At 38.9% G+C, this 24,467-nt stretch overlaps 1 protein-coding gene across 1 annotated transcript in view; it reads right to left on the minus strand.

The window, feature by feature from the left end:
- The window catches only part of NLK (nemo like kinase), a 176,496-nt gene that overhangs the window by 22,909 nt on the left and 129,120 nt on the right, over positions 1-24,467 (minus strand). Inside the window, exons 4-7 of the mRNA XM_053569285.1 lie at positions 15,853-15,959; positions 14,000-14,085; positions 9,035-9,244; positions 4,133-4,234 (exon numbers count right to left, since the gene is read on the minus strand). Coding sequence (XP_053425260.1) covers positions 4,133-4,234; positions 9,035-9,244; positions 14,000-14,085; positions 15,853-15,959 — 505 coding nt within the window. The remainder of the gene's footprint in view (positions 1-4,132; positions 4,235-9,034; positions 9,245-13,999; positions 14,086-15,852; positions 15,960-24,467) is intronic.

Raw genomic sequence — 24,467 nt, forward strand, 5'->3', positions numbered from 1 at the left:
GGCACCCTACCCCTTTGAGCCACAGGAGCCGCCCAGAAGGCAAATTTTTGAAGACTTGGGATGAATGGATATGGAAAAGGGGTTAGAGAGGAGAAGCTTGAGAAAATTAAATGAGTGCATGTTAAAGCTAAAATTTTAAATGTCTTCCCCCACCAAATTTCACCTTTCTTTACAGAAGTACAGCCTAACAAATATGCTAAAAACAAGGCTGTATTTCAGCCTACAATAGCCACATTATATGGTGTCTCCTTTTCTTTCTTTTCTTTTTTTTGCAATTTTTGGCCGGGGCCGGGTTTGAACCCACCACCTTCGGTATATGGGGCCAGTGCCCTACTCCTTTGAGCCACAGGCGCCGCCCTGGTGTCTCCTTTTCTATGTTTATATGTATGTTAGAGGCACAGAGAAAAAGAAGAGTCAGTTCATTCATGCCAATGCTCCTTCAGAGAGACAGCCATTAATAATTTAGTTTCTAGCACTGGCTCCACAGGAAAGATGCCATGCCAGAGATGCTTCTATTCTAATTTCACTTTCTTCTCTCTAAACTAGTTGGGCCCAGGATATCAGCAACATATAATAAGTGTATCCTTTTCTTAAGTGCAATAGAATCAATTTGAACAAGAGAAAAAAAAAAAAAAGAATGCTTAGAAATATGCACTACACATCTCATTTGGAAAAGTTTTTGCCAGGCGGCACCTGTGGCTCAAGGAGTAGGGCGCCGGTCCCATATGCGGGAGGTGGCGAGTTCAAACCCAGCCCTGGCCAAAAAAAAAAAAAAAAAAGAAAAGTTTTTGCCAATTCTCCCAACATTCACACGTTAATTTCCCTGTTTAAAATAAACCACTCCACTTTCTGTTTGTTCTGCAAGTTTGTAAGTCACTTAGCAATGTAGGAGTGAATGGGTGCCAGTGCTGAGTCATGAGGACAGGAAAGGGTATAAAGAGTGCTTCATTAATGACTATGATAAACAGTCGGTGAAATGAAGCAAGGATGAGCTGCTGGACTTGGGTCAGAGGCCCTGAGTGATAGGCAGAGCGCTTATACCAGGCTGTCCAATGGTCCTGAACAGACAGACATTTCTGTTAGTTTTCATCCCACTACATGTAAGTTTTTGACTATTGTGGGCAGCAAAAAAACTATGACGATCAGTTAGCAACTTAACTGAGTATGCACAATGCATAGTGCACTATAGTAAGCACTCTGAGTGACATAAAAGAAACTCCCACCTATAAAATAAATGTGAACTCTCTAACATTGTTTGAGCCTATTGAGTGTGAGATATGGTCCCTGTTAGGCATAAGGACTATTTTCATTTTAGCGAAAATATTTTGGGAACAAAGCTGGCAGCCTCAAGGCCACAGGTAGCCCCGTAGATCCCCAAGTACAGAATCCACTTTGTTTATAGAACAAATCCATTTAAAATTTGGGTTGCGTCAAAGGGCCGCACTCAAGGATCCAGAAGGCCATACTTGGCCCCAAGACCACAAGTTCTCTGCTCCTGGATCCTATTAATAGGTCAGTATCTCAACAAATGTCTTCCTTAACAGATACTTGGGCTATGGGAACTAAATTTCCCTTCATTCAAGATTTTGAGTTGTATGGCTGTGTGTGATGGCTCACACCTGTAATCCTAGCACGCTGGGCAGCTGTGGCGGGTGGATCACTTGAGCTCAGGAGTTTGAGCCCAACCTGATCAAGAGCGAGATCCTGTCTCTACTAAAAACAGAAAAACTAGTCGGGTGTAATGATGGGCAACTGTAGTTTCAGTTATTTGGAAGGCTGAGGTAAGAGGATCACTTAAGCCCAAAAGTTTGAGGTGGTTGTGAGCTATGATGATGCCATGGCACACTACCCAGAGCAACAGAGTGAAACTCTGCCGCAAGAAAAAAAAAAAAAAAAAGATTTTGAGTTGTAGAAAAAAGACAATAAAAAATACTATATTGTGTTTTTGTCTGCCTAGAGACATTTTAGGCCAGGGGTGGAGGCTTCTGCCTATAATCCTAGCACTCTGGGAAGCTGAGGCAGGTGGATCGCCGGAGCTCAGGAGTTTGAAATCAGCCTGAGCAAGAGTGAGACTCTGTCTCTTAAAAAAAACAGCCTAGAGAGAGGATTGCTTAAGCCTGAGAGTTTGAGTTTGCTGTGAGCTATGATGGCACAGCATTCAACCTCAGGGCAGTGAAGTGAGACTCTATCTCAAAAACAAAACAAAACAAACCCCCTCAACAAAAGCCATTTAAAGATTTTAATGGCTGTGCAAAATACATCTAGCCCTTGAGCAGAAATTGTCTCCTAACTAGTTTGCACCTCACTAGTTTTCTCTTCAAAATCAAAATCTTCTAACAACAAGGCTAGCAGGGCTACCCCTAACTTTTACTGTGGTGCTTCCTTAAGACAGACCATCAGGAAACTCAGGGATAAGCAAAAACATTACTATTAAGAGGTCAATTCATGGATGTAAGAAAAGATTTTGTCAGACATCTCAATCTATTTAACTAGTTAAACAAAAGTGGAACTTTAGATTTTCCTTTCCTTGCCCTTTTGTTTTAGAAAATTATATTTACTATTTTTATTTAATTAAAAGCTCTAGGTTTTTTATAACTAATGGAGTTTGCAATTTCTAGTAGAAAAAGGACTCACTTGCCAGGAATCCTCAAAGCAGTACTCTGTGAATTTTGATACAGTAAGTTATATTTTTGAACTGTTCTAGAGGGCAGTGGGGAAACGCCTCAGGAAGCAGGCTGTTATTTAACAACTCTTTGACACAGAGGATTAATTATCTGGCAACCATTAGCAACAGTTAAACTCTTCTAGAGGTGGAAGAGTGGCACCACTGTGTCTGATTTTAATCACTTTTCATTATTGGTTACCTCTAGCCAGGAAAGATTTTGCTGACCTTATCAGGTCAGTAAAAGAGGAAAATTATTTTGCTACTTTTAAGGACAGTTACCATGAAGTATTGACAAATTACTTTAATGTTCCTGATGCTAGCCAATAAATGGAACATAATAGATCTTGTTAGTTTCGTCTACAGTATACAACTTTCCTCTAGGTTAAGACTTAGTAGGCTCCTCTTGGGGTGTTATGGCCTCAAATGATTTCATTGTTTTAAGCTAAATGCAACAGAAAGCTGTAACCATCAGGGTACTATTTAAAATATAAGCATACATATCTCTTTAGTAGCCTAAGCTTGTTCTGGAAGAGAACGTACTTCAACATTGTCTTTTATGCCTGTGAAAACAGAAATTCTGGAGTCAAACTAGAATGACAGGGGGAATTGCAAGGGAAGACAAGGCCTTGATCAAATGTTTCACTGGTAGTTTAAAAGGAGGAACATCATATTACTCTGTCATTTGGTACCATCAATCAGATCCCAATTCAAAAGAAAGCAAGGCCTAAGAACATTAGTTCCCAGGTCATCCTGTTCAAGCCTTATCTGTTTTTTTAGTTTGTCATTGCTAGTAAAAGCATTCCCTTTACTCACTCTTCACATTATTAAGTTGTTTTTCCAAAGGAGGTCAGGAAAAGTACTTATTAAAAAATGCTGTTAAATCAACAGGTGGAGATAAAAACCATCTTGTTGTTCTCAGCGGTGGGTTGGCTAGTTGCAGAATAATATTGATCAGGGGATATCTGGAAATCTCTCTTCATACTTCTTTACTAACGACATTCACATCTGATTCTGTGTTAATGGCAAGAATGCAATAGCAATAGCTTCACATTCCTGGCTAGAATAAGAGATACCAAGTATTTTGGCTGAGTACTTAGAAAGGACATATTTATATACATGCATAAGATTATGCCTCTGGGATCAAAGGTATTCCTCCGGGAACTTTTCCCATATACATCAATAAACCAGGAGATACAAAGTCAAGGGTCATTTATTAGCAAAGGGGCTATAAAAATATGTACTTTCTCCTATGGCATTGGGAAAAAAGATATTTTATGTAGTTTGACAAATATTGGACATTTTCTTTCTTAGGACCATGACATAAAATGCATCCTGTGTATATATGTGTGTGTGTATTACAAATAATGTCTTTGTTTAAAAATTCTCAGTACATTATTATGATATTGCAGGGGTAATTTTGCCCAAACACATGGTTAGCAGACAGAGATCCCCTCCCACTCCGTTTACCTGTTTATGAGGACCCCTGAGTATGTGTGCCTTAGCGCCTTCACAAGCCGTCCTCATAGCTTCCAGTGACGGTGTACCCAACAGATCCGTGATTAAATCCAACTACAAGGAAATGTAAAAGCCAGATAGATAGTAAGCTCATGGAAACAACCTTACATTACTCTTAAAGCACAAACCAAGGGATGAGGTTCAAATTTTGGGGGAAAAAAATCCTTAAAACAAGCTTCAAATTAACTGACAGGAGCCCCTACTTTTACTTTCTGGCCTATTTTTTTTTTTTAATGTATTGGGATTAATAAATTCCTTACTTAAAGAAATCTGTCATAAGTAAATTCCTATTATTATTTATTATTCCTATTTATTAGGAATCCATGATAGAAATATAGAAAATATGTTTTGGCAAGCATACCATTCTAAGGCAAGAGCAATTTACATGTCTGCTTTTACTATCCTTGTTTTCTTGATACCATAGCATCTATGATCCTTGCAAACTTAAACTGTTCTGCTGATGGTTAATGACTGTTCTTTTCAAACAGCAAATGAATAGATTCTGATGCTTCAAATGGATTCAGGCTCATCAAGGAGCTAATCCATAAATCAGACATCTGTGATTTTAATACATACTCAAAACACTCATACCTGAAATGAAAGCTAAGTTCTCATTGTTTAGGCCAATATACACCCTTTAATTCCAGTCATGCTAGAAATCCCTTACACTAGCAGAAAACAGTGATACTGGCTCGGCGCCCGTAGCACAGTGGTTACAGTGCCAGCCACATACCCGAGGCTGGTGGGTTTGAACCAGGCCCAGGCCAGCTAAACAACAATGATAACTGCAACAAAAAAATAGCCAGGCATTGTGTGGGCACCTGTAGTCCCAGCTACTTGGGAGGCTGAGGCAAGACAATCTCTAAAGCCCAAGAGTATGAGGTTGCTGTGAGCTGGGATGCCATGGCACTGTATCAAGGGTGACAAAGTGAGACTCTATCTCAAAAAAAAAAGAAAAAGAAAACAGTGATACTTAGAAAAGGATGACACCTTACAGGCCCACAGTGAGCTGGGCACAATAAAAGAAACCAATGTAAGAGTCTTCTCACAGGCTAACAAACATGAAAAAATGCTCATCTTCCCTAATTATTAGAGAAATGCAAACTGAGATATCGTCTAACCCCAGTGAGAATGGCCCACATCACAAAATCTCAAAACTGCAGATGCTGGCGTGGATGTAGAGAGAAGGGAACACTTTTACACTGTTGGTGGGACTGCAAACTAATATAACCTTTTTGGAATGAAGTATGGAGAACTCTCAGAGAACTCAAACTAGACCTCCCATTTGATCCTGCAATCCCATTATTGGGCATCTACTCAGAAGAAAAAACAAAATCCTTTTACCATAAAGACACTTGCACTAGACTGTTCATTGCAGCTCAAGTGATAATCACCAAAATATGGAGACAGCATAAATACCCACCAACCCAGGAATGAATTAATAAGCTGTGGCTACAGGCACCGAGCCAACAAATGCAATCAATGTAACCTGGTTCCTTGTACCCTCAATGAATCCCCAACGATAGAAAAAAAAAAAAAGAGTCTCTCACAAACAAGTCTTTGTAGGTAGCAAACTATTTTACCAATTTTCTGTAGTGCTACAACTGTTCTAACTTCATAAGTAAATTTTTTTTAATTAATTAATTAATTTTTTTTTTTTTTTTGTAGAGACAGAGTTTTACTTTATGGCCCTCGGTAGAGTGCCATGGCATCACACAGCTCACAGCAACCTCCAACTCTTGGGCTTAAGTGATTCTCTTGCCTCAGCCTCCCGAGTAGCTGGGACTACAGGTGCCCACCACAACACCCAGCTATTTTTTTGTTGCAGTTCGGCGGGGGCCGGGTTTGAACCCGCCACCCTCGGTATATGGGGCCGGCGCCTTACCAACTGAGCCACAAGTGCCACCCTCATAAGTAAATTAATAATAATATTCCACTTGGATCCCTGCAGGATGGAACATTCTTACCTAGATAATACTTCTTTTCCTAGTTCTAAGGTTGACAGTTTTTTTTTTTTTTTTCTTGCAGTTTTTGGCTGGGGCCGGGTTTGAACCCATCACCTCCAGTATGTGGGGCCGGTGCCCTACTCCTTTGAGCCATAGGCGCTGCCCAGGGTTGACAGATTTTAATAAAGCAACATTTTTTGCACTTGTCTAAATCATGGGCATGCTAATCACTGCCCTCCAGATTAATGAAGGTTACTTGAGAAGCCTGCTTTCCACAGAAGATCTCTATATGAAGTTTTTTGGGGAAAGTGTGTAGGTAATACTTTTGGACTTCTAAAGGCAGAAAAGAAATAACTAGCTCATAAAACAGAAATATTCAGAAAGTTGTCTACAATGGGTCAGCTCTATGGATGAGAAATACTTTTATGAAGTCTGCTGGCACTAGGGTAATTATTTCTCAAAGATAGAGACAAAATACAACTACTTCATTTAGAAGTTAAATCTTGATTTCTCATCCCAAAACACACCAAAAATTAGATAGATAAGAGTTCTCCTCCAGTGGCTATGCAGGACTGGTAAAACTCAAGACCTTTGTATTTTTCTAGAAAATGAGGTATCTGAATCCCATCCTAGTTGTTTCACACTTCCTTTTACATTTTTCTGGAACAACTCAAAATTCTTGTTCAATACATAGGATTTGAAGACTTCCTTATCTTTTTTTTTTTTTTTAAGATAAAGTCTCACTTTGTCACTCTTGGTAGAGTGCTGTGGCATCATAGCTCACAGCAACCTCAAACTCTTGGGCTCTAGCGATCCTCTTGTTTCAGCCTCCTGAGTTGCTGGGACTACTGTTGCCCACCACAATGTCTGGTTATTTTTAGAGATGGGGTCTCACTCTTGCTCAGGGTGGTCTCGAACTCCTGAGTGTAGGCAATTTTCATTGTTTTTTACTTAAGCTTTTCTGTATGCAAGGTAGTAGTCAGCATTCATTTTACGGTTGCTTCTTATGTCCAGATATCATAGTCTCTAGGTAAGTCTGTTAAACCTTATTTTCTAAAGAAATTGAATAATAAAGAGGATACTGCCAATGCTACTCAACATTAGATTACATATGAATATGTACCTGGTAATTTTTGATAATGCCAGGATCAATTTTTAAGATATAAACTTAAAAAAAAGTTTGAACATATAGTAGAGAAATAAGTTTAAATTTAAATACTAATCAAAGCATATGTAATTTCCTTCTTTCTTTTTTTAGAGACAGAGTCTCACTTTAATGCAATCAGTAGAGTGTCTTGGCATCACAGCTGACAGCAACTTCTAACTCCTGGGCTTAAGCAATTCTCTTGCCTCAGCCTCCCGAGTAGCGGGGACTACAGGTGCCCATCACAACACCCGGCTATTTTTTTTGTTGCAGTTTGGCCAGGGCCGGGTTTGAACCCTCCACCCTCGGTATATGGGGCTGATGCCCTACTCACTGAGCCACAGGCACTGCCCAGTATATGTAGTTTCTAATGCATTAGTTAACAATTCTTTGTAGATTAAGAATAGAAATAATTCTGTCTCTATTCAAGAACATGCTTTACAAAGATACACAGTAGTCAGTGTGATCTTTGAAAATGTCACCAATCAAATCTTAACACACCCTTGCTCAAAACCTTCATATACTTTCCATCACACTAGCATTAAATTCCAAATCCTTATCAGGTCACCATGGTCAGACTCTTTCTTTCTGACCTCATTTCCTATAGGTTCCCATGATTATGCCATCTCTCGACATGCCACATTTGTTCCTGCTTCAAGTACTTTATCACATTGGTTGTCCCTTTCTCTAAAACATTTCCCCAGTATCTTGCTTCCTCATTTCCTGTCCATGTAATGTTACGCTGCAGAGAACCTTTTAGTGCTACTCTGCTCTCCCATCATTCTCTACCTCTAACCCGGTTTTTAATTTTTCTTCATGGAATTTGTTATTACTTGGGATTATATTTATTTGTATCATTATTTTCTGTCTAATGCGAACGTTTCAAAAAGGCAAGAATAATTTTGTTTTATTTACTGCTATATCCCTAGCATGCTGGCACATCTGTATACCACCATCATAACTGCAAACATGTACTGGGTGCTTACTATGTGCCAGGCCCTATTTTAAACTTTACTACTTCATTGACTCAGCACAACAATCTTCAGAACAGTTTCAGAGACCAAAATAAAATAAAATAAAGGTTAAGTAACTTGCCCAAGAGTTAATAGTAATTAGCAAAGCTGGGATTTGAACCTACTAATCTGATTCCACAGCTTAACCTCATTGTTGTTACATTATTTTCATGCAAGTAATATAGCTAAAATTTATGAATAAAAAATAGGAATTATTCCAAGAAAATATGTGTATTAATGAATTTGCTTTAAAGACTATTAGAGTAACATGAATGGCTTCTTAAAGCTACATTTTAATAATCTCCTGATATTCTGTGCCATATTTAAACATTTTAGCCTAATAATAAAGGTTAGAAATTTTTTGACGTATTCAACACAACAAAAATATCTTCAAAGCACAAAGTGTTAAGTACATTAAGTCATCAAATAAATTTCAAGTCAAAGCCATTCAGTTAGAAAGAATAGAGGCCTTTTAACAACTGAAGATTACACCTGTGCAAATTGTTACAGCAGAATAAGCTGGTATGCATCAGTGCATGTAATAAAATCAACATGCCCTCTAATAGGCTCGTAAGTTACCAAAAAAGTCTCTGTAAACTTCAACTTTGTAACTTTCTGAATTTTAAGTGAGCTTGAATTTGCTCAAAGCAAATTAGTATAATGAATAAATCCAAGACATGTGCAAGATAGCTTTTTCCTTCGAATATGTAATAGAATTGAACGCTACTAAAGCCTTAAAGTGAAATGATACCTGCTGAATGGGACTCTGTGCCTGAAACAATATTCTTCGTCCTAGTAGTTCTGCAAAGATACATCCGACAGACCAGATGTCAATAGCATTGCTGTAATGACGGCTGCCCATCAGGATTTCCGGAGCCCGATAATACTGAGTAACAACTTCCTGAGTCATATGACGGGATTCATCTAATTCTTCCACTCTGGCCAATCCAAAATCACAAATCTAAATAGAAAAGACAATCAAGACATTGTTAAGCAGACAAATACATTTATAAATAGAAAAGTAAAAACACCAAAATCTTACTAGAGCTCTAAACTTTTAAAAGTTTTTAATGATATAGGTAGAGTATATTTGCGTCAACAGACAATCTGGTCTTATCTAAGATGAGAAAGAAGAAAAGTCTCAAACTTCTATATAAATTTCTATATCAAATGATGAATCTTAACACATTGTTGACCAGCAATTTTACATAGAAACCATCCCTATTATCCATGCTGGCTCGTGAATGGTCAGCAATGTGTTAAAAATATTCTTCTCATCTTATCAATGAAATTATCTATTTTCAACTGATAACTAAACTAAAAACACTTGCTGAATGGATATTTCTAGATTTAATTTAGAAACCAAATTATTGGCTGGGTGTGGTGTGGCTCACAGCTGTAATTCTAGCACTCTAGGAGGCTGAGGCAGGAGGACTGCTTGAGATCAGCTGTTCAGGACCAGCCTGAGAAAGACTAAGACCCTGGCTGGGCACAGTGGCTCATGCCTGTAATCCTAGTACTATGGGAGGCCCAGGAGGGTGAACTGCCTGAGCTTACAAGTTCCAGACCAGCCTGAGCCAGAGTGAGACCCCATCTCTAAAAATAGCCAGGCGTTGTGGCAGGAACTTGTAGTCCTAGCTACTTGGGATGCTGAGGCAAGAAAATGGGTTAAGCCCAAGAGTGTGAAGCTGCTGTGAGCTGTGATGCCACAGCAGTCTACTGAGGGTGACAAAGGGAGACTCTGCCTCAAAAAAAAAAAAAAAAAAAGAGTAAGACCCTGTGTCTAGGGTGGCACCTGTAGCTCAAAGGAGTAGGGCGTTGGCCCCATATACTGGAGGTGGTGGGTTTAAACCTAGGCCTGGCCAAAAACTGCAAAACAAACAAACAAACAAACAAAAAACCTGTGTCTACTAAAAATAGAAAATTAGCTGGGTGTTGTGGTGGGCGCCTGTAGTCCCAGTTACTTGGCAGGAAGATCTCTTGAGCCCAAGAATTTAAGGTCGCTGTGAGCTATGATGACGCCATGGCACTCAACCTCAGGGTAACACAGTGAGACTGTCTCAAAAAAAATTTCATATGTATATGTGGGAATAAATAAGTATGAAGCCAACATCTTTAACACTTAAGAATGAAGGAAAAATTTCCAGACCACACAGAAAAACTACATACCAACAAAAGTCTCAGTTCATCAAATCCTCCCAAAGGCTAGTGTTCAAATAACATTTTAAAAACTCTCTAATTTGGCTATGACTTTTCAGGAAAGCAAAACCAAACCAAAGGAAAGAACTTCAATTCTTTCTTCCATTTATATGGAAAAAAAAAACTAACCTAACCCAAAACGTTTTCTGTTATAAAGCAAATCCCTTGTTAAAAATATCCGTGTGATCTGAAGTTGTTTTTAACAACTTATATGGAAGACAACCTGAACCCCAAGTATAAAGCTCACGTGATCAGATTAACTAAAAACATTCCAGCAAAATTATATATCTATGCTTAATAGAAAACAAAATATATAAACAATAGGAACAAATACTAACTTTCAAATGTTTTATTATAATTATCTTCAATGAATTTGTACATTTGAGAAGAGAGAATTAGGGTCTGTAGCCTAGCTGTCTACTCTGGCTTTTGAAAAACAGTTCTCTAAAGTGAGTCAAAGGACCAGAGCAAAATTTCAGTTTGTTCTGTTTGTGTGTTGTGTATGCATTGGTGATATCTTCCTTTAGTTGCCCTTTTGTGTAACCAGGGGTTACAATACCATAATAGACGATTTGGAAAATGAACTTAAGCAGTTACTGCATCAAGCATTGTAGGCTCTGCACAAAAGTCCTTTGTGAAGTCTTCCAACCAAAATTCAAAATAAAAAAATTGGCTAAGACTGATTTGGTGTGAACCAGACAAAAAATCCTAACCATAAGGTTTTAAAATATTTTGTGTTTTAAAAATTTAAATGGGTGGCCGGGCGCAGTAGCTCATGCCTGTAATCCTAGCCCTCTGGGAGGCCAAGGTGTGTAGATTGCCTGAGCCTAGGAGTTCTAGACCAGCCTGAGCAAGAGTGAGACCCCGACTTTTCTAAAAATAGAAAAACCAGCCAAGTGTGGCGGGTACCTCTAGTCCCAGCTACTCGGGAGGCTGAGGCAAAAGGATCCCTTGAGCCCAGGAATTTAAGGTTGCTGTGAACTAGGTACTCTACTGGGGTGGGGTGGGGGGTGGAATTAAAATGAGTTATAAGGATAGGTTGCATGTTCTCCTTAAAAAGTGAAAAGGTGGCAGAAGGATATACTCACTGACCTATAAAAGAAATATTAACTTTATTAGACTTTGTAGAGCATTAACTTCTCTGTGGAAACAGAAGACTGCATTACAATATCACCTGTTTTCAAGGAAAATATGAAAAGCAAGTTTTTGGGCTGGGTTTGGTGGCTCATGCTGTAATCCTAACATTTTGGGGGCAGAGGTGAGTGGATTGCTTTAGCTCAGAAGTTTGAGACCAACCTGAATAACAGTGAGACCCCATCTTTAAAAATAGACGGGCATTGTGGTGGGCGCCTCTGGTCCCAGCTACTTGGGAGGCTGAGGCGAGGTAATCACTTGAGCCCAAGAGTTTGAGGTTGCTGTGAGCTATGACATAATAGCACTCTACGAGAGGGTGACGAAGTGAGACACTGTCTCAAAACAAACAAGTTTTTATCTTTTTGTAGGTAAAGCTGGGTGAGGGTTCTTTAAGGTATAATGAAGGGAGAATTTTCATTTATAAGTGATATAGCCTACCAGCTTTTAGTGAGAATTGGCCCGTAGTTCAAAAATACCACTATCTGAATACACTTGGCTTTTAACGCTTAGCTTAACTGCTGCTAGCAACCTAAGTAACAATGATAGTCTTGATTACTTTTAAGGTAGATAACATTTTAAAATGTTTTTTTCTTTTTAAACATATCAGTTGAAATGCTTACTGTAGGTAGATGTGTCCAACCTTTTCTTTTCTGGTGCACACTGAAGGCTAAGAGTTGTCTTGGGTCATTAAGTACCGACACTAACAAAAGCTGATGAGCAAAAAAATAAAAAATAGATAAAGGTCTGTGCAGGCTGGGCTCAGTGGCTCATGCCTGTAATCCGAGCACTCTGGGAGGCCAAGGTGAGTGGACTGCCTGAACTCACAAGTTTGTAACCAGCCTGATTAAAAGTGAGACCTTATGTCTAAAAATAGCCAGGTGTTGTGGTGGGTGCCTGTAGTACCAGCTACTCGGGGGGCTGAGGCAAGAGAATCATTTGAGCCCAAGGGTGTGAGGTGGTTGTGAGCTGTGACACTACAGCACTCCACAGAGAGCAACAAAGTGAGACTAAAAGGACTGTGCATACTTTTCATGATATCTGATACCACAGATAAGTAAAGCAGGTCTCAAATAATCTGCATATGGCCTATGGGCCACAGGTTGGACACCCCTGAATGTAGATTGAAGCACCTTATAATACAGCTGTCACTCACGGAATTTTTTTTTTTTTTTGTAGAGACAAGAGTCTCACTTTATTGCCCTCAGTAGAGTGTCGTGGCATCACACAGCTCACAGCAACCTCTAACTCCTGGGCTTAGGTGATTCTCTTGCCTCAGCCTCTCGAGTAGCTGGGACTACAGGCACCCGCCACAACGCCCGGCTATTTTTTTGTTGCAGTTTGGCTGGGGCCGGGTTTGAACCTGCCACCCTTGGTATATGGGGCCGGTGCCCTACCCACTGAACTACAGGCTCTGCCTACACTCATGGAATTTTTATTTGCTTACACAGCTCTAAGAAAGCCCTTATCTCTAATTTCTACGATGAGGAAAAATACAGTAGCCCTCTCACTATTCAGGAGTTCTGCCAGTACATAGCTGTGTTAGAGATAAGAAAACACACATATATAGATTTTGCTATGTGTAAAGCACTCTGACAAAAGACAGTGAATGGTGGTACTAGGGAGAGAAGTAAAACTGAAACTCGAGATTCTGGAACTACTAACTATAATTAATTCTGTCATCAGTTCCTCCACAGAGGAATAACAGGATTGTCTACTACGTATTGTGGAGATACATTTGGTAGGTGCATATATCCTTTTCAGGCTTAGCATTTTCAAGTAGGTTTTTGCTTCCTCCTTTGCTATGTCAATCAAACAGCATACAAAAATGTAGCCAGTCTTCCTAAAAGCTATACTTCATTCTCACATACATAGAAGCCTGCTGGTCATCTAGTATTTTTTCTAACATACACTTCCTTTAATAATGGAATGATCTAAATAAAAACAAGCCACCTCATCCATTCTTCTTTCTGGTTACAATGTAACTAGAAATTCCAATTTCATTTGGTGATTCCAAAACATAGGCAAAATATCATGAAAAGAGCATGAGCTAGGACTACAAATTAGATACATGGCCATGACTAGTGATATTGCTGCAGAAAACTGGGTGCTTATTTTATTTTATTTTATTTTGCAATTTTTGGCTGGGGCTGGGTTTGAACCCACCACCTCTGGTATATGGGGCTGGGGCACTACTCCTTGAGCAACAGGTGCCGCCCAACTGGGTGCTTTTTTTAATGAAGGAACAACACGGTAGAAAACGGAATACTTTAACTTTTGGTGAGGTAATAAAGATAAACAATTATTTCTTCTATAAAATCGTTGTTCTTAAGCCTGCCTTGACATTGTGATTTTTCTCAGATATTTAAATAAACTGAAAACCTACCTTTAGAACACAGTTGCTGTTCACAAGGAGATTCCCTGGCTTAATGTCTCGATGTAAAATGCCAGCTGAATGGAGATATTTCAAACCTGAAATAACAAAAAGATTAATTGCAGATATTTCATTCCTTTTATTCAATCAACAATTTGGGAAAAACCTTAGAAGGAAATAGAGGGTTTAAATTCTTTCCTAAATAACTGAATAGACCTTACTAAAAGCTTGACTTAGCCCCACCTTAAAAAGCTGTAATTTTGCTACTGTAAAATAAAATGCCATCAATGGTTTGCAGTCTAGACATAACATTTATAATTCACAAGAGTATATAGGTTTAAGTATAGATAAGGCTCTTAAGGACTGGAGTTAAGACTGACCACAGTAATATTCTTACATTGCTCATGAGTATGGTTCCTGGAGTTCTGCTACTGATATTCTTAACCTGCAGTTTAACCTGCTCCAGCAAAAACAGTTGCCATTAACCAACAGACAGCCTTTCCCAGTTCAGATTTTTCAAAATTCAGGAACTTGCCCAGGTTTGTCAGTAGTAATCACTACTGAGAATCAAGAAGGTAATTAATCACTTTTTAAATATTGAGTTGCAGGGTTAAAGTTGAGTCTTTTTGGAATAGAATGTAGTAAATCAAATCCTTCATGATTGTAGAAGAGTCTGTAGCTTCCCCATTTTTCCCTACCACAGAATATCAACAAATCTATTGGATAGAGGTGAACTTCCTGGTTTTAATATTTTACATATATGTATGTGTGTATATAAATATATTTATTTATTATTATTTTTTAAAGACAGAGTCTCACTCTGTTGCCTAGGCTAGAGTGCTGTGGCATTAGCCTACCTAGCTCACAGCCACCTAACACTCTAACACTTCTGGGCTCAAGAGATCTTCCTGCCTTACTTAGCCTTCCAAGTAGCTGGGAGTATAGATGCTCACCACAACACCCAGGTAATTTCATCTATTTTTAGTAGAGATGGGGTCTCACTTTTGCTTAGGCTGGTCTTGAACTGCTGAGCTCAAGTGATCTTCCTGCCTCCGCATTCCAGAGTGTTAGAATTACAGGCGTGAGCCGCTGTGCCTGGCCTGTATGTTTTAATCTTTTTGGCAGATGTTTTTCAAACTCTATAAAGAAAGATGCTCTTAATTCTGTGAATCTTGTGGGAGGAAAAGTATTTTACTAAGGAAGAAAGCTATTTCAGCTTTAAACAATTCTCCATCTGTAATGGCCAAGTTCTGAAGGAAACACCTGATTGGCCAGAAGAGGCATCCATAATGTCGGCCCCAATCCCTTCTCAGTCACGTCCTTGTTCTTTAATGAGTCCATGTGCAGTTACTTACCTGGCTGTTTCTATGGGTGTACCCCATCTGTTTTGGTTTTAAGGGTCATTTTGTTTCTTAAGAGTTGGACTCAGGTATGGCAGCGAACACTCTGACAGGCCCAACCACCACTGGTTTGCAAGACAGATGTCATCCATAGGGGACACAGTCACTTTTCACTTTAGTTATCTGATAAGACACACTCCTACTCTGTGTGGGCTTTCTAAAGACCGTTTAGTAAATTTGTGGCAAATCATCCTGCTTATTTACCTCTGCAGGTTAACCCACTCAAATGAATTAATTTGACAAGGACTTCTCTTACCTCATTAAAAATAAAAACCATTTGGTTACCCCCTGAAAAGCCTCTTACTTAATATCAAGTATAGAAATTACAAAATGTGTCTTGTTCAAATGAAGAAAGTATTCAGGGAAAAAGAAAGCCTTGAAAGGTCAGATTAAAGTCCAAATGAGAAGTAGAACATTTTATTCATATCAGTGACAGTAGCTTTTTCTTCATATAGAAAATCTTACCTCGCAAAATCTGATAAAGAAAAACTTTGACATGATCTGAGCTGAGTGGCTGAGGAGAGACGATAATTTTATGTAGGTCACTCTGCATCAATTCTGTGACAACATATCTTGAGGTTTTAAGTTAAGGAGAGTTCAAATAATTCAGCCTCCAACCCCTTCAAAGTAGTCACTGAATCTAAAGCATAACTTCCATTCTTAAGGCTAGAAAGGGTTAGGGAAAGAAAGCTCCTAGACAGCATTATAGGGGTAGTAATTCCAAGCCTCACAAGATAAAACATTGCTAAAATTCAAAGAATTTACACACTTAAAAGTTAGAACCAAATGATTTCCTTAAATCAGCATTATAAAAGAGTAAACCAAAGGTAAACATTTTAAATAACAGCCAAAGAAGAGTGAGAATCAAACAATCTCAAGGCCTACTAAAGGGGGGTTGGTGATCTCATTGTAGGCCACCAAGGCAGCAATGGAAAAGATCACAACTAATCCAACTGTGGTTTAAGTTACTTTCTACAGTGTGGTACTACTAAAAACGAGTAAAATGGTTAGTTCAAATCCAAGTCTCTCTACAATTTTAACAACGCATTCTTTTATTATTTAACTTTGTATACACTTATTAAACCTCTTACTAGATTTTAAGCTTCCTGTGCTTTGTACTCTGTTGTATCCTCAGGGGTCTGCTTAATCAACACATGGCAAATGATCAAAGGCTGGAGTCTGGGAAGCCATGGAGATGCGGAATTCTGACCTCTGGAAAAGCACATGAGTGTTAGAAACATTAAGGAATCAAAAATTGGGGTGAATTTTATGATTTAAGTATAACTTTCTTTAGGGCAGTTTCTAACTTAATGTTTCAGCAAAAAACAAGTAAGAAAGGGGATAACACTTAGGAGTAGAAATTAATAATGATAGCATTTGACACAAACAGTTGAAAACTTCTTCCTTGAGACTTTTTTTTTACAAACAGTTTTAAGTGTACCAAACTGTCAGCTTTCCTTCTCCCTCACTGGTTGTTCTTTCTTAGTCTCCTTTCTTGGTTTTCCTCTCTTCAACCACTTGATGTTGAAACGAGCCAAGACCTTGTCCTAGGTCTTTTTCTCCATCCATACTCAATTTTCTTGAGTATGCAGATCCAATTCCATGCCTTTTTTTTTTTTTTTTTGAGACAGAGTCTCACTATATTGCCCTCAGTAGAGTGCTGTGCCGTCACAGCTCACAGCAACCTCAAACTCTAGGGCTTAAGCGATTCTCTTGGCTCAGCCTCCCAAATGGCTGGGGACCACAGGAGCCTGCCACAACATCCAGCTATTTTTTGCTGCAGCTGTCATTGCTGTTTAGCTGGCCCAGGCTGGGTTTGAACCCACCAGCCTCGGTGTATGTGGAGCACCACAACCACTGTGCTACGGGAGCCAAGCCCAATTCCATGCCTTTAAATAACATCCATGCTGATGACCCCCATACTTATATCTTTAGTTAATCTTTCCTTAAGTCATGACTGTTACACCAAACTGCCTATTCATTTCTACTCAATGCCCAACTGATATTTCAAACTAACATGTCCCAAACTGTATTTTTGTTCTTTTTTCCCACCACTTTTTAGCTGCAAGCTTTCCCACAGCCAATCCACTTCTCTGCCAACTTGCTCACACCACAAATAAAAGAGTCATTGCTGCCTCTCTCTCTCACCATACCTCCAATTCATCAGAAAATGCTTTGAGTAGTGCTTTTGAGTACCTTCAAAATTTAGCAAAAATTCAGCCACTTCTTAAGCCCACTGTTAGCACCCTGGCCCAAGACTGCTAGATTTCTAAAAGACAACAACCAGAATAATTTTTTTGTTATAGTTTTATTGTGTCTATATATAATAGACATTTACTTTATTATATAAAAAATATAATTAAGTTTTTTAACATTTAGATATTTCAATCTCAGATTTTATAATCCAGATTCTTACCAAAGAAATATAAGATACTTCATAATGAAAATTAATGAAAGAATGACATTTGTCATGTAGAATTTCCTTATACTACATAGGACAATTTTCAGTGACATGTTAGAAATATTCTATAAAACTATAAACAGTTACAATATTATCAGGGTTATATTTTGTTTTTCTTCTTAATAGTTTTTATTCAACTTTTTCTTTTCTTTTTTTTTGAGGCAGAGTCTTTGTCATCCTCAGTAGAGTGCTATGGCATCACAGCTCACAGCAACCTCAAACTCCTGGGTTCAAGTGATTATCTTGCCTCAGCCTCCTGAGTAGCTAGGATTACAGGTGCCCCCACAACGCCCAGCTATTTTTATAGAGGGGGTCTCACTCTTGCTTAGGCTGGTCTCAAATTCCTGACCTCAGGTAATCCATCTACCTCAACCTCCCAGAGTGCTAGGAGTATAGGTGTCAGCCACCGCACCTGGTCCATATTTAACTTTTTCTTATAAAAATTTTCAAACATGGCTCAGCGCCTGTGGCTCAAGCGGCTAAGGTGCCAGCCACATACACCTGAGCTGGCAGGTTCAAATCCAGCCCAGGCCCGCCAAACAACAATGACGGCTGCAACCAAAAAATAGCTGGGCGTTGTGGCGGACGCCTATGTTCCCAGCTACTTGGGAGGCAGAGGCAGGAGAAGCCCTTGAGCCCAGGAGTTGGAGGTCGCTGTGAGCTATGATGCCACAGCACTCTACCCAGGGAGATAGCTTGAGGCTCTGTCTCAAAAAAAAAAAAAAAAGAAAATTCAAACATATAGAAAAATTGAAATAATTAGAGATTACTCATATATATGCTTATATAGCACCACCTGGATTCAATTCATATTTATATTAATGTATATATTATTAATTATAATGTGTACATTTATATTAATAATTATGTGTACATTAATATATATTAATATTCTGCCATATTTGCTTTATCACACATCTACCCATTACTCTTTCTATCCATTAGTTCATCTAAATAGGATCCATTTCATAGAATCATCTTTTGGGATGAAGGCCAAATTATGTCACTTTTCTGCAAAAGCTTTCCATTTCATTTAAGAGTAAAAGCCAAAGAACTTACAATAGCTTTTGGGGTCATAAATCATCTTGCCTTCTTACTTCTCTGACTTCATATCACTTTCCTCCTGGCTACGCTCTGAACGTGCTAGATACACTCCAATCTTAGGTCATTCTTCTACCCATTCTCTCTGCATGGACTGTACTTCCGGACATCTATTTGGCTAACTCTTGCAGCTCCTCTGTGGTTTTGCTCAAATCTCACCTTTTAAAAATGAGGCCTACCTTGACTCTAATACTACAGTTATGTGCCACACACTGCTAATAACTTTCAGTCAACAGTGGATTGCACGGATAAAGGTGGTCTCATAAGATAATAAGGTAGCTGAAAAATTCCTACTGTCTAGGAAGGTCTTGATGATCCTGCCTCTGTTTAGGGAGAGACTACTGCATGTGTCTCAGTTTTTAATAAAAAAGTTAAAAAAAAAAAATTTTAAATAGGAAAAAACATAGAATAAGGATATGAAAAAAGATACTTTCATGCAGCTGTACAATGTGTTTTAAGCTGTTATTACCAGAGTCAAAAAGTTGAAAAAATAAAGTTTAGAAACTAAAAAAGTTATAGTAAGTTAATTTATCGAAGAAAAAAAATTTTAAAAAGGTAGTATAGCCTAAGTGTACAGTACTTACATAGTCTACAGTAGTGTACAGCTGGGCCTTCACATTCTCTCCCTTAACACTCATTCACTGACTCATCCAAAGCAACTCCAGTCCAGCAAGCTCCATTCATGGTAAGTGCCCTAGTCAGATGTACCATTTTTATCTTTTATACCACAGTACAAGTATTTAGAAAAAACTTCATTGCAGAAAACAAGAAATACAAAGAAATGAAGAATATAAAAACTACCCAAAATTCTACCTCTTTTTTTTTTTTTGAGACAAAGCCTCATTTTGTTGCCCTCAGTAGAGTGCTGTGGCATCACAGCTCACAGTAACTTCAAACTCTTGGGGTTTAAGTGATTCTTTTGCCTCAGCCTCCCAAGTAGCTGGGACTATAGGCACCCGCCACAACACCCGGCTATTTTTTGTTATAGTTGTCATTGTTGTTTAGCTGATCCAGGCTGGTTTGAACCTACCAGCCTCAGTGTACATGGTTGGCGCCGTAACCACTGTGATATGGGCGCTGAGCAATTTTTTTTTTTTTTTTGAGACAGAATCTTGCTGTTGCCCTGGATAGAGTGCATAATGTGATCATAGCTCGCAGCAACTTCAAACTCTTGGGCTTAAGCAATCCTCCTGCCTCACCCTCCCAAGTAGCTGAGACTATAAGCATGCACCACAATGCCCAGGTAGTTTTTCTATTTTTAGTAGAGATGGGGTCTCACTCTTGCTCAGGCTGGTCTCGAACTTCTGAGTAAAAGCAATTTACCCACCTTCCTTAGCCACCTAGAGTGCTAGGATACCAGGCGTCAGCCACTGCGCCTGGCTCTTTTACTCTTTTCTCGATCAACTAAGTTTAAGTGTGCTGCAGAAACTTAACTATAGGTTCAATTGTACTGTGAGATAAAAGTGGGTGAAAAACACTGTCGTACAGTGTTCTAATGTGGATATGTTATAATTCATTTAAGGAATCCATTATTGTTGAAAATTTAAGCTATTTCTAATTTTTTTTTTTTTACTACTTTAAGTAACCTTGAGATAAACATCTACACATGCAGCCTTATGTGAATCTCATTATTTCCTAATGAGAGATTCTTTGAAGAGGCGTTATAGTGTCTAAGTACAGTATTATATACAGTATCCCAGGCTACCAACGTGAATATGAAATACATTCCTGAGAATGTATTCAAGTTGGGTTTGTATATAACTTGGATCCCAGATGAACAGTGCATATACAGTAATAGTAACAATATACTATAGTGGCTGATATAGTAATAATAATTCTACCCCTGTACTGTAATAAGTTACAAAAACTGTTGTCATGTTTTAATTCAAACATAAAAACAAAAGTTTAGAAGATAGGAGAAATTTCAAAAAAGAATCCTGAATGTTAACATTCATCATATGTTGCAAGAACTCTACAGTAACAGGAATGTTACACTTATTTTGATCTTCTAACCGAATAACCTTTCTATTTCAATAATTAATCCTCTACACTGCTTAGTAATATTAATAATTGACGCTTTCATTGGAGTACTGCTTTTCACATGCTCCATTATTCTTATTTTATCCTTTACAACTGTTTGACAGTTGAGCAACTGAAGCCTAATGCTTTCCCAGTGAATAACGATAATGTCTAGCCTTACCTCTAATGCTTATTTCTACCTTCACATCCATTGCAATCATCTTCCTCTTTGCTGCAGGCTCACCTGGACTTGCAATGGACTATTGCTTTGGAGGCATAGTCAGAAGGGTAAACACAGACTCACAAAATTGAATTAAAAAGTTGAAACAAAAGTAATACTGAGTATAAGTGACCATATAAACAATCAGACTATCAGCAAGCATAAAGATGCTGTGCCAACTAACTCCTTATGCCATGTGGAAGCTAGTTGCTGATATTATTTAATTATAAATTATCCTTACGAGAGCCTTGGGAGCCCATTTGTAAGTATGGAATGTTGTAAGTCAGGTTGTATATAATCCAGGGACTGCCTGTATTCTTTTCTTAAAATTTTAAATACTGAGCATTCTTTCTATGATGTTATATCATTTTTTTAAGGTGTGTAAATAGTATTCCATATTATGTAAGATGTCACAAGTTAAGCAATCCCCTAACACTGTATGTTTACAATATTAGTTTTGGGTACTGATTCATGAGGAACCCCTGATTATGTATAGATCCTCCTTCTTTGGTTAATCCATTTCTTCAGAAGAGTCATCTAATCTCCTGTCTGAGGAAGTACAGATCAGGCTGCCAGTAATTTTTAAGTGGGACTAGGAGCCAGAGATACCACAGCTCACCATGCTGTCTCCAGGGAATCTTACTACTACTTTTTTTTTTTTTGAAACAGTCTCACTATGTTGCCCTCAGTAGAGTACCGTGGTATGACAGCTCACAGCAACCTCAGACTCTTGGGCTTAAGCAATTCTCTTGCTTCACCCTCCCAAGTAGCTGGGACTATAGGCGCCCACCACAACACCCGGCTATTTTTTTTGTAGAAGTTGTCATTGTTGTTTAGCTGGCCTAGGTTGGGTTCGAACCCGCCAGCCTCAGTGCACGTGGCTGGTGCCAGAACCACTGTGCTATGGGTGCTGAGCCAATCTTACTACTTACTACTTCTTAAACAGGCTTGCAACCAATCCTGTGTTTAGCCCCACCTGTATCCCTACTTTCTGAAATAGGGGAGGCCTCTAATTCTTGAGCCTTTCTGATGTTCTGTAGCAAAAACCAACCTCTTTATGAGTTCTCATTACTACCACACCTTAGGTTTCTGCCTCTTCTTGTCCGAATTTTTAGATTTTTTTTTTTTTGGCCGGGGCTGGGTTTGAACCCGCCATCTCCAGCATATGGGACCGGCGCCCTACTCCTTGAGCCACGGGCGCCGCCCGATGTTTTTTTTTTTTTTTGAGACAGCATCTCAGTCTGTCACCCTGGGTAGAGTGTCATGGCACCATAGCTCACAGCAACCTCAAAGTCTTATGCTCAAGCAATCTGGGACTACAGGCACCCACCATGATGTTTGTCTAGTGTTTCTATTTTTTTTTTTTTTTTTGGCCGGGGCTAGGTTTGAACCGCCACCTCCGGCCTATGGGACCAGCACCCTACTCCTTGAGCCACAGGCACCGCCCTAGTGTTTCTATTTTTAATAGGGACGTGGTCTCGCTGGTGCTCAGGCTGCCCATTAGAAAATCTTAATCACGGGATAGAGACAGGGAAAAAACTGCCATTTGCACCTTTAAGTTTTAATTAAAGTCCCAATATTCTAGAGTTGTATTGGTTCCAGAAATCTCAAGGGACAAAATGAGAGAAACGTTACACAGAAAAAACCCAAAACAACAAAACAAAAACAGAAAAACTTCACAACTGACATCCCTGTATGAAGTGTTTTTCCACAATCTAAATATTTGTGTCCCCCCCAAAACCATATGTTAAAATGTCCCAAGAAGATGGCATTAGGAGGTGGGGCCTTTGGGAGGTGATTAGGTCTTTTGGGCAGAGCCCTGATGAATGAGATTACTATGCTTATCCCATTCATAATAGGCCTAAGGTGGAGTTCACCTTCCACCATGTTAGGTTTACAGTGATCACTACCAAATCTGCTGGTACCTGATTTTGGCATTACTAGCCTCCAAAACGGTGAGAAACAAATTTCTGTTATTTATAAGCTACCTAGTTTATGGAATTTTGTTATAGCAGCATGAATGGACTAAGACAGTTGTCAACTTGAGGTTTTATTGAGCAAAACAAATCCTGAGAAAACAAAGTACGAAACACTAATCTATATGGGATGTCAGTCATGCCTGCTGAGTTTATTGACAATTTTTTGCTTCTACTAGGATTGAAAAGTTCTTGCATGGGGCTGGGCGCCTGTGGCTCAAGCGGTTAAGGCGCCAGCCACATACACCTGAGCTGGCAGGTTCGCATCCAGCCTGGGCCCACCAAACAACAATGATGGCTGCTACCAAAAAACTAGCCAGGCGTTGTGGCGGGCGCCTGTAGTCCCAGCTACTTGGGAGGTGGAGGCAGGAGACTCGCTTGACCCCAGGAGTTGGAGGTTGCTGTGAGCTGTGATGCCACAGCACTCTAGCCAGGGCAACAGTTTGAGGCTCTGTCTCATAAAATAAAAAAATAAAAAAATAAATAAAAAAAGAAAAGTTCTTGCATGGATGTGAAGAGCAGGTTACATTCCCTTCTGCCTCACATATCTACAAAATTGGCAGCCAAGTTGTGATGCCAGAATCTTTACTGCTAGTAGTGACAGTTGGTATGCATGCAAGCAGCAGAGAGAAAACATCTTAATTTTCAAGTTATTGGGTTGAATTCAGAGTGCTGGCACATGGAAAATCTTGCTTTGACTTATAGAAGGAAAAAATTGATACAAAAGCCCAAAACATAGAAGTAGTATGAAATAATGTCATATGCTTTCTTCTAACAGTGATTACATTTTCAAAGAAAGGAGAAAAAAGGAAAACACTGTCTGCATGGAGTGAGTACTATTCTAACCAGAGAATTTATAGTTACCAGAAAAAAAGTCTTGACATTTCATTTCAGGTCAGGGTTCACCCTAAATCTATTGAGTTTGAACTGACAAACTAAACTATTTTTTTTTTTTTTTTTTGGCCGGGGCTGGGTTTGAACCCGCCACCTCCGGCATATGGGACCCCAAACTGAACTATTTTTGATCAACAATAATAACAATTTCATATTGTTCAACGTAACAGAACAAAGTTATTACCAGATATTTAAAAACTGAAAATTAGGTTCAAAATATAGAGCATGATTTCAAATGGTAAGCCAATTCCTCTATACTAAGACCACATATGAGTACCTAAATGCAAAATTTCTCACAAAATATAAACCAGGGGATATTCCCTCTGCTAAGCACAAATTACTACATCACCATGTTACTGTCTCTGGGATCCATGAACTTGAAAAACCTTTCATTCAATCTTCGAATATT

Source organism: Nycticebus coucang, chromosome 18, assembly GCF_027406575.1.
Source record: "Nycticebus coucang isolate mNycCou1 chromosome 18, mNycCou1.pri, whole genome shotgun sequence".
In the NCBI taxonomy this organism is placed as follows: Eukaryota; Metazoa; Chordata; class Mammalia; order Primates; family Lorisidae; genus Nycticebus; species Nycticebus coucang.